Raw genomic sequence first — 11,442 nt, 5'->3', positions numbered from 1 at the left:
TATATTTTTCGCAGCGCTTATTTCTTCCTAATGTTGTACCAATCTCCCTTGTCTGATCAGAGAATTTTTACTTAAGCCAACTACACAGTTGATAGAGAGGCTGCAAACTCCGGCAACTTGGAGAGGTTATCATGTAATAACTAGCGAACATAGAACAAGTCTCTGTTTGCAATCAAAGCCTCGTTTTGGTTCCAACATGGCGATTCCATGCAATACAGCGAAATGACTGACATTTCGAATGACTTCACACTGGTAGCCTACCGCACGAAATTGTTGACATAAGGCACATCATCAACAGCTGGCTGTCTGCCGTGAGGACTCGGAATGCGCCACTTAATCGATTACAGGATATCGAGACTGACAGAATCATTATGTTTTTCTCCATCGGATCTGAAAAGCCGTCCGAAAAACAAAAACCGCATTCGCCTGAATTCCATCGGTAGTCGATGCACGAACTTGGCAGGTTTGTAGATTATGTTGTTTACCATTTTTTGCTTGAATAATATTTATTGCTCATCCAACGAGAACGCTGGTAGAAGCTAATAAATTAAAGTAGTTAAAAAGTGATTCTCACTTTGTAGATTTGTATCTCAAGCGTATAACTGATAAATTCCAGTAATTCCATAATATTGAAAATTAACTCCCATGGTGTCAAACGTAGTTCTATCGCCTCGTTGTGCATGAAAATATGTTGACAAGGGCTTCGTTTTGTTCGATATAACTTGTTCGTGTGTCCATTTTTAAATAAGTGCATTGTAGGGTTAAATAACTAAGTTTGCAATCATAACCCCTTTTTCTAAAATCGCACACACAATTTTTTTAAAATACTGAATGATATTAACATTGAAACCCTTGTGTACCAGACTCTTTAAAAATAAATTGAATGCAGTGCTTTGAAGGTACAAGGGAACGTGTTTTTTTTTTGCATTTTGTTTTTGTTTGAAGTCAATATTTCTCAAAATCTAACTTGTTGAAGTTTCAGCTCAGTGGATACTATATACATTTTGAGAAAACAGGAAACGTATGTACACTTTTGGGGGTATCGTAACCGGATTACGTTGCTGACGCATGTAATAAAAAAAACTGCCTGTGGGCACCGCCTTCAATGGTTGTCAGGCGTAATCATTTCGCAAGGTATTTGGTATCACTCCTATCTTTTCTTTGAGCAAATATGTTCGTGTTCAATCAGCATGTACCTTTCCGTAAATGTTCTAGTTCCTACGTGCTTTTAAATTTTCTTGTGAGGTTTTTTTTTATCGATGTGTGTATTAACATAGGCCTATTGTGCACGTAAGCCGTAAAATAGATGATTTTAAATTTGAAGCTATAGGCCTATTATATGCAAATACAAAAATGAACTAGTTACAAAAAAAAGCATTACTAGAGTTGCTTGTACGTTATTTTTTTCAGGTCAAATACCACATTTAGAATAATTTCTCGGGATTTCGGACATCACTCTCTGCCAGGATTTGGTTTTCTCTACAAGAAATGCTCAGTATGGCACTTTGGCGGGCGGTGACTGCGGCCTTCCTCCTCCTATGCGTCACGCGTGTTGGCTCGGTCGACTTGACCATAACACCGGGGGCAGTCGGCCCCGAGGTACGTGCGAGGTTAACATGTAGATTGTTTTCCGAGAGAAAAAAGAATTTAGGACAGGTAGACCTCACAAGCTTGTCAAGTCCTCACACAAGCCAATCACGACTCCAATCACGATTCATTCATCCAATCCCATAATGAAATCAGAGGTTATTCAAAATAAACGTTAAAAACGCGTTTACTAATTGCGACCGGATTCACCGGACATGTGATTTGACTTATGATTTACTTGTGGTTGACTGATTTGGCTATATTGACTTATAGATTTGTAATTGACTTGACTGCAACTCTGATTGAAGACATTGTTGTCACGTGGATGTTGCAGTTAATTCTCATACTAAAAATAAAATAAAAAATACTAAAATAATGTCTGCCCAAGAATCAAAGCGTACCTCTGGTTTAATTTCAAGAGAGGAAGCTGTTGGAAGCCTGAAGTGCCGGGCAAGATCACTGTCCAGATACCCAAAGCGGTTTCAGAAGAACCTGTTGCAAGAATTTGTCTCGACAAAAGTACATCTTCAAAATTTTCAAATCTCGGCTCCGCACCCGGCTTTGGCGTCAGCGCCATTATCGTATTCCCCTGACTTATGGACGACAAAGACTCAGTATGCACTCTAAAAAGTCCCCGGTCAGCTTTGACCGGGATTGCGGGTTTTGTATATAGGCTTGAGATGAACTTAGACGAAATAGACGAAGCTTATGACGACAAGTTTTGTTAAAATGTTGTTGAGTCTCAAAATTTGTGGTTTGTAAAATTACCAACATGTTTTAAAAGTTGGTTTAATATGGTTCAATTTCAAAGGTTGTGGAGGCAACTGTCCAGCGAATCCTTCTCTCCGACATCTTCTCGGATGATTTCTCCCTGCTACGCCGCCTGGCCGCGGTGGAGACGGCCGACGGTACGGACTCGGCTGCATTTGCTGGCGGCCTGGCTGGAGGTATCTGGAGGGTGAGCGAGGAGGCGTTTCAGAGGACCAAAGAGCTGACCGACGTGGGGTGGGAAAGGTGGGCGGAATGAACTTCTCCGACATTATCATGCTTAATTTTTCACCAACATCATTCTTAATGATCTTCCTTGTCATTTTACCACAATCATTTTACCACATGTCATGTAACGATACCGCATTCTCTTATACAGGGTGAGTAAAAAAAACACGAAACCCAAATGTCTGGACTTCTGTTGTATTGAAGTTCTGCATGTAGCAATTTCACAATCTAGTATACAAAAGCCCAATTCATAAGCTTTCTTTTAGTACAAGAATCATTCAAATCACTCAAGCACTTTTCAAGTTACAGAATTTTAAACACAAGCACCGTTTCAAGGTTCTGTCCACGGATCATCAAAAAGGTGTGCGTTCTTTCAGCAAAACGAAAACAATTCACACACATCCCTATGTGATTTGTTTTCGTTTTGCTGAAAGAACACGGAACTTTTTTGGCGATCCGTGGACAGAACCTTAAAACGGTGGTTGTTTAAAATTCCGTAACTTAAAGAGTATATAAGTGATTTGAATGATTCTTGTACTAAAAGAAAGCTTATGAATTGGGCTTTCATATCCTAGATTTTGAAAATGCTACATGCAGAACTTCACTAAAACAATGGTCCCAACATTTGGGGTTTTTTCTTTTTTTACTCACCCTGCACAGTTACTACAATGGCATCCTGGACGGTTCCTTTGGCGTCAACTGGCGTGACGTCACATACTCGGACCTGCAGGTACCCCTCATATCGGCCCTGGCGGCCCGGATATACGTCCTGATGACGTCACCGCCCGTCGACAAGGTGGCCTACGAGGCGGAGGAGCAGGCCGCGTGGTGGATGCGGTATTACAACACAGAGGGGCAGGAGTTTGAATTTCTCATCAAAGTCGCGGAGTTGGAACAGCAAGCGGGTAGGCCGGAATTAGTTTCATATATGAAGACATTTAATTTCAGATAACATACAGGGTGTGTCCAAAAAGTGCAATAATGCAAAGGAGCCATCTTTTTTTCAAAATTAAGTTGAAGTTTTGAACTTTATTAAACCTTGTAAGAATGACATAATTTGTCATTCATTAGAATAATAATATGTATTATATATGTATAATATAAGAATATGTATACATAATATGTATTCGTTAGACTAAATGGCACAATACATGTATGTCATAATATATAATATGACATAATATGACATAAAATGACTTAATAGCCTATGTCATTGTAACGAATATTATTCTTTAGTGACAGATGAAATATGACATAATATGACATACAATGACATAACAATAATTATTTTGGTGCTACACATTTTTTTTTAAATGAAATATATTTCTTTGGGTTTGGGTTCCGCTTTTTTTTTGACTCACCCTGTACCTGTTTTACCATCGTGTTTGGGACTTGTTCTCATCAGTCCAGTCTTATTATCACCAATGGTGGCAGGCACTCATAAGTACACTAACAGTTCCGTTCGTGTGAAATGTTCTCATCATTCTGCGAGTGCAATGGGCCAACCAAACATGTGTTGTTGGAAACGAGAATAAAAAAAAAATAATCTTGGGTTTTCAATTTCTGTTCTTTGGCAGTTTGCAAGATCGGTATGGATGTGGTCTTTGCCCTGGACGCGTCGCTGTCCGTGGGCTCAGAAGGTTTTTTTCGAAGTAAAAACTTCGTGAAACAGGTGAGATTGCGTATATAGAATGCCTGGAAATAACAGCTTGTATGATCCGATGTCGTGAAATATTTGTGGGTGTAACTTCATTAATAAAAACAAGCTTAAGACGAAGAGAATCGCTAGAGATCGTTTCAGATCTTAATGTTAACCGTCAGCCAAACGGTTAACTTCATTAATAAAAACAAGCTTAAGACGAAGAGAATCGCTAGAGATCGTTTCAGATCTTAATGTTAACCGTCAGCCAAACGGTTAACTTCATTAATAAAAACAAGCTTAAGACGAAGAGAATCGCTAGAGATCGTTTCAGATCTTAATGTTAACCGTCAGCCAAACGGTTAACTTCATTAATAAAAACAAGCTTAAGACGAAGAGAATCGCTAGAGATCGTTTCAGATCTTGATGTTAACCGTCAGCCAAACGGTTAACATATAGATATAGACTACATTCATAATTGGGTCGTCAGGTCATTCTTTTTAATACGTAGGTTGTGGATGCGTTTAACATCGGTTCACGTGACGACCAGACCCGGGTGGGCTGTCTCCAGTTCTCGCACGAGGTCACCGTGGCCTTTGACCTCGGTGACCATGACAACAGAGATGACATCATGAGAGCCGTGGATGAGATCAACTACAATGGAGGGGGTATGGAAAGATTATAATTCTAATGTCCACAAATAAAGTATTTGAAATTGAGAAGTATTGATAATAATTCATTACAAAAGATAAATTATGACATATTAAGTCATAGGTAGATTTCTTGAATGGGGGGGGGGTGTTAAAAAGACATCTTGAAAGTGTTTGAGTATAAATGGAATATCATTTTTCGTGATTAAAAGCAATCATTTCAAAGATGTTATGTTTACTCGATAATATACCAACTGTAGGCCTACATATGGCAACAATTTACTCAAAACATAAATCGGGCGTTGCCCAACTTGGTATGGCTTTGGCTATGCCCAATGCAAGCTGTTTATAAGAGTTTTTGAAATTGGATCGCTAGTTTGTGATGAAAAACAAAATCTTTTGAATGATTAATTATTTATGGTCAACGTGACGTGCGGTACCAACTTAAGTACCAACATATCTAACATACCAATGGTGTTCAGTCATCTGTGACGGAAGAGATGCCAATAAGATATAAATGAAAAGCTAATGAACTACTCTTTAAGATAGAGCCACTTTGACAGTGTTCAAGATAATAACTTTTTCATATTAACCCTTTACCTTAGGATTACCTTTATTTTGATACATCCTGATAGAGCTTGCAAGGAGCATTCTCGCAATGGACGGGTCTTTGTGCCTCTGCAATAAGCATTGGTAGACACAATCATTACCCGGTGTTCAATTGCAAGCACTCCATTTTCAAATTGATCAATTGTCTTTGAAGGTACTGCCATGGGTACGGCCATTGACTACATACGTCAGAACAGCTTCAGCGTGGATCGCGGGGCCAGGCCCGTCGACTACGCCGTGCCGCGTATTGCTATCATTCTCACCGACGGCAAAACCAACAAAGAGTTCCCCATTCTCTTCCCGTCTGCGGTGAGATTTTTTTTTTAATACACTTCTTAAAAGCATCACATTGAACTGATTTCTTTCATTTGCTAGCGAAATATGGAAAACAACTTTTGAACAAAAAAGTCTTCTCAGTTCTGGTTTCCTAACCGCTATTTCCTAGATTTGTAGTCCAGTGGATCTCATGTCAAAATCAGAAATGATGACAGATAACTAGGGATGAATAATCATATTGATTGGTTTTTTTTTAATCACTGTTCATTTAAATAACTTCTTACTTTACTTGAGACTGGATAAGTTGTGATTAACGTTTGATGATTTGCGATTGACTGGTAACGACTGTTGGTGGCGTGTAATTGACTTGTGATTTGTTGTGATTTAAATCTCGTTGTGATGAGTTCTTACGGCATGACTTGAGATGACTTAACTTAATTGTGATAACTCACGATGACTTGCGATGATTAGTGATAACTTGTGAATGCCTTTAACGACTTGTGATGATTTGTGATAACTTGTGATGAATTTGATAACTTACGATGATATGTGATAAATTGTGATGCATTTAATGGCTTGTGATTACTTGTGATGTCGACTTGTGATAATTTGTGATAAACTTGTGATAGTTTGTGATAACTTACGATGGTGATAACGTATAAGATGCATTTGATGGTTTGTGATAACTTATTCAGATTTAATTTCTTGTGACAACTTATGATGACTCTCGATGATTTGTGATAACTTTTGATGGACTTTGACAAGTTGCGATGATTTGTGATAATTTGTGATGACTTTGATGACTTTGATGACTTGTGATAATTTGTCATCATAACTTTTGATGACAGCAATGACTTGCGATAACTGATGATGACTTGCGATGATTTGTGAAACTTTGTGACTACTCCGATGACTTGTGATAAGCTATAACAAATCTACGATGACTTGTGATTGATTGACTCGTGATTGACTAGTGATGTTTGCCCGAATAAAATCAATTTCTTTTACTATAATTTCTGTCGCATATATTTGTACATCTTTGGTCCATTTCTTGCTGCAGTTAGCCCACCGTGATGGCATCATCATGTACTGCATCGGCATCGGTGATTCAGACGACAGCGAACTCTCCTTGATTGCTACCCGGCCTATCGCCTCACACGTCCTGCATGTGCTCAACTACGAGTCCGTCAGCTACCTCAAGAACATCATGGCCACCAGGACGTGCAGAGGTGGGTGAGAAATTTTGTTGGCGTAAGAAATTGACTTATATAAAAAAGAACTCCCTTAATATGTATCATACCAAAGATAAAGATCTGCTCAACCACGTAGGAACATTTGCAATTTAAGTGCCCATCGATTTAATGACAAATATCTTCCTCAAAGTGAAGATATAGGACGGAAACGAAATGCCAAGTATAATTATTCCGCTTGAAATGGTGTCATTTTGGAAGGAAGGAATGCATTGAATGTGGTTTCAAAAACGGTGCCTTCGTGCACACTTTTTTATGTGCGTAAAAATAGAATCATTAACAGGGCCCCAAAATTTGCATAATTATTTTCTTTCTTCTGTTTTCTCAAAATGTAGAGTAGCCGCTGAGCTCAGACTTCAGCGAGTTAGTTGTTATGCGCCCTTCTTGTGGTTTAGAGATTTTGTTGTTACTTCAAACGAAAACAATGCATACAAAGCATATGATCCTATTATGAAGCTTTCACGAGCGTGAAGAGTTTTGGCATTGTGTAATTAACAGTGAGTAATTATCATATTCATATGCATCGAGCAAATTATGAGTAATAACCATGCATAAGGAAGTGAACTTGCATAGCTTTAAACCGGTGTCAATGTTGTTTCGCTAATGAATAATAGAAACGACTGCTGTTGCCGTCGGTCAACCGATTCGGACAGACTTGGAGGAAGGCGAAGCCCGCTTCATCTCATATGAGGTACACACCTTAAGTCAATCAGTACATTGATATCTTTCTTAGAGCTCTGCTCTCAAAATAATGAATCATTTCTGTGGCTATTTGATACATGAAGGGCCACGCCAACTGTGTGATAATGACTTTGTGTTGTGTGAAGGATCGAATTAACCCCCATTACTGTCAAGGGTTCATTTGAATTATGCAGAATCTTGTTAAATTGAGCATGGTTAGGGTTAACAGAGCACGTGCGGGCTGCAGCGGAGCACGGCAGAGGGTCCAATCGCTTGCCCGATAATTTTACCACTCTCAACGGTTTTGAAGAGTTTTGGAATGCAAAGCACAGTCCGTGGAGAGGATTACGTCTGCGGGTTTTTAAAGGTGTCGTCTAAACTAAATGGGGGTGAGGGGCCAGACCTGTATGGTTTCTCATGCCCCTACCCATATATGCACGTGCATAAATTTATCTAGGATCATAGTCCAGTCTGTCTCATTATGAGGTACACGACCCAGATTATATATTAATTAAATTAACACTTCCATTCTCGTAGGCAAATAAATTGATTGTTTTGTTCACACCTGTGAATATTGTACATCAGACAGTATGCATGGTTTTTATAGAAGTCGAGAAAAAAATTGAGTACAGCAGTTTCACAAGATTCTCATGTTGATCATTGATCGTGTACCGTGTACCCCCATCAACGTCAGCAAGGTTTGTTATGCACACGCTTCACCTCAGATGAGGTAATGTTGTATAAAATATATTCAAAAATGTATTTAAATAATATGGACGAATCCGGGCACGTGATCAATATACACTCACGGAGTCCCCATTTCTAAGACTGGACTTATGGTTTCTAAATCACCTTGTGGTGAAGCAGCTTACTATATGTCTGAACTCCTCCTATCCACCGATACAAGCCAGAACGTTCGTGTCTTCGATCTGCCGTTCAAGACTTGCTTTATTTTATTTTTTTAATATATGTCTATGGCCCGGATTGGTCTCTAACTGGCGGTGAACTCAGTTCTCTTCATATAGTTATGGTTCCACTGCGCTGTTTAACGTTTTGTGTTCATGGATGCCGGGAAGAAGAACAGAACGAGGAAAACACCGCTGTTCTTTTTTCCCCTGATTCCCTGACCCGACGCTTTAGACGAAACGGAACAATTATTTACAGACATCAGAGAATAATATTGTCGTGCAAAGGAACCAGAACTTGTGCCCATTTACAGATTATCTAACCGACCGCAAACAACATGTGAACTTAACACCCGCTGTCAATTGGGGGCAGTATTATAGAAGAAATAAAAGTCCAGTGTTTTTCTTCCAATTATGATTTCAAAGATTGATGCAACAGAGGGCGCTACGATCAAATTCATGGCGCCGTCCGGGCTGGTCACGGTCTACCTATCTTCGGAGGTACCCAACCCTAACGAGGCTGTGCATGACTACAAAGTGGAACCGGATGGGCGAGTGGATCTCTTCATAGATCCCACACAACTCGGTAAATGTTGTTGATTGCTCGGTACATTTTCCTTTAGATGTCTGCCGGCAACATGTCATGAGCAGTACACATCAAATAATGTTTTTCCTGGTGGGGCCTGGTTTTGTTATACAGGGCGAGTCAAAAAGAAAGTGACCCGAATTAGTGATTTTTTTTTAAAGTAACCAAAATTACTGAAATTGATCCATGCTATAAGGGGTTATGCATGTTTACTAAAAGAACCGATTTTTAGAGATGTCCGTGGAATGCTGTAAATGAAACGAATTGCGATTAAATTGTGATTTGGCTTGTGAGTGACTTGTGATAGAATAGTGATTGAATTGTGAGTGACTTGTGATTTGCTTGTTAATGACTTTTGATTGAGTTGTAAATGACTTGTGACTGAGTTGTGACTTGTGATTGAGTGATGAACGACGTGATTGAGTTGTGATTGAATTGTGATTTGCTTGTGACTGACTTTTGATTGAGTTGTGATTGAGTTGTGAATGACTTGTGATTGAGTTGTGAGTGACTTGTGATTTGCTTGTGAATGACTTGTGATTAAGTTGTGAATGACTTGTGATTGAGTTGTGATTGAATTGTGATTTGTTGTTAAGGACTTGTGATTGAGATGTGAATGACTTGTGATCGAATTGTGAGCGACTTGTAATTTGATTATGAATGAAGGGTTATTTTTGATTGACATCTGATTGACTCCTTATGACATGTGACTTGATGGCATCAACCCTGCTCTCTTGTACAGCTTCCATGAGTCGTACCAAGCGTGCGGCAGATGGCGCCTCAGACCCGTCCCACGTGAAGGTCTACACGGCCATCTACTCCCGGAGTAACGGCACGCAGCTGTACGTGGAATCCTCGGCGGGCAACACAGCAGATCACAGCTTTATCCCCGAGGCCCCGAGCGGTACTGTCGCGCCTGTTGACCCGGGCGCCGGGCCGCAGCCAGCCCCGCAGCTTGGCTCCAACGCCCCGCCCGGTCCTTCGACGTCCGTGCTGATCGGTGTTGCCAGCCTTGTTATGATTGCTGTGGTTCATGCGCAGTTAGATTTTTAAAATCCCAAGTGATTGGTTTTATTTCATGCCTTATATTGTCAGTACCTATTCGATGATTCGAAATACTTAATGGGTCGCCATTTTCAACTACTAATTCAATATGATACATGTTTCATTTCATACTAGACATAATATTATATTCCTTGTAAGAAATGGAAAGAAAAACTCACGCTGATCTTGATTTAAAACATCGTGCTACTTTGCAACATACTCCATTCAAATATCAATTTAAACGAACCGTTTGTTACGCATGCGCACAACAACATTCTACTCTTAATTAAAACTGAATATTTTCAAAATTTATTTCCAAAAATTTATCACTAAGAACTCCCTTGATCCATGAACAGAAAAATTGTTTTCAGCCAAAAATTGCAACTTTTTTTTCAGGATCAGTGTGTTTGTGCCTTATACATGTACATGGATAATGTATATACAAGCCGTAGGCTACTAAGCATAATTGCATGTACAGTGAAAAGTAGTTTTAACCCTAAAAGAGCCATAGGTTTCGATATTACCTATTTAAAAAATTCATGTCGAGCCTTTAAAATATGAGTTTGTCGGGAAGAACTTTATAAAAAACTATATCATTATCGTTGACGCAGAGTGCAGAAAATGTGTACAAGTTACAAGGCCGTTAGCATTTCTTTTATAAATTGAGCAAAACAAGTGCATTTTCACCGACTGAGTGTCACTGTTAAACACATTATTATTATTATTATTACTACACGTATTTTTTGGGGGGGAGGGGGGGGGGGGGGCGGGGGGAGGGCTTCTAAATGTTTACTTATGTCAATATAAATGATTCCCATCCGAAATCTAAGGGGTATATATACAACATTTGCTTTTGCTGTAATTTGCAGAAATGGACGGATTAGGGGTTTGCATACGGCTCACTGCGCTGTTTCATGTTTTGTGTTCATGGATGCTGGGGGGAAAATACCCCCCCCCCCAAAAAAAAAAAAAAAACGAGGAAAAGCCACCGCTGTGTTTTTTTTCTTCTGATTCCCTGACCCGACACTTCAGACGAAACAGAACCGATGTATTGACATCAGATAATTAATTATCAAGCCAAGGAACCAAACAAGCTGGCTTGGCCCGTCCATAGATTATGTAAGCGACTGCAAACAAAATGTGGACTAACTAAATTCGGTCAATTGGGGGCAGTATTTGAAAAAAAGGCCGTTTTTCAAATGATGGTTGGCCAACCATC

General features: G+C 39.5%; 1 protein-coding gene across 1 annotated transcript; it reads left to right on the top strand.

Moving 5' to 3' along the window:
• Nucleotides 1-1,420: 1,420 nt before the first annotated feature.
• On the top strand, nt 1,421-10,941 carry LOC119723520. Its single transcript, XM_038194225.1, has 10 exons — nt 1,421-1,599; nt 2,399-2,601; nt 3,244-3,488; nt 4,161-4,255; nt 4,734-4,890; nt 5,636-5,790; nt 6,818-6,986; nt 7,622-7,698; nt 9,020-9,179; nt 9,922-10,941. The coding sequence occupies exons 1-10, from the start codon at nt 1,489-1,491 to the stop codon at nt 10,230-10,232; spliced, it is 1,683 nt and encodes a 560-aa protein (XP_038050153.1). The 5' UTR covers nt 1,421-1,488; the 3' UTR covers nt 10,233-10,941.
• Nucleotides 10,942-11,442: the final 501 nt, after the last annotated feature.

Source organism: Patiria miniata, unplaced genomic scaffold, assembly GCF_015706575.1.
Source record: "Patiria miniata isolate m_02_andy unplaced genomic scaffold, ASM1570657v1 HiC_scaffold_17, whole genome shotgun sequence".
Taxonomy (NCBI): domain Eukaryota; kingdom Metazoa; phylum Echinodermata; class Asteroidea; order Valvatida; family Asterinidae; genus Patiria; species Patiria miniata.
Note: the sequence above shows the minus strand (reverse complement) of the source record. Positions and strands in the feature narration are given on the sequence as shown.

Coding starts and splice junctions, on each gene's coding strand:
- LOC119723520 (XM_038194225.1), top strand. CDS start 1,489: ATGCTCAGTATGGCACTTTGGCGGGCGGTGACTGCGGCCTTCCTCCTC. Junction 3,489..4,160: donor GGAGTTGGAACAGCAAGCGG/GTAGGCCGGAAT, acceptor GTTCTTTGGCAG/TTTGCAAGATCGGTATGGAT. Junction 6,987..7,621: donor GGCCACCAGGACGTGCAGAG/GTGGGTGAGAAA, acceptor AATGAATAATAG/AAACGACTGCTGTTGCCGTC.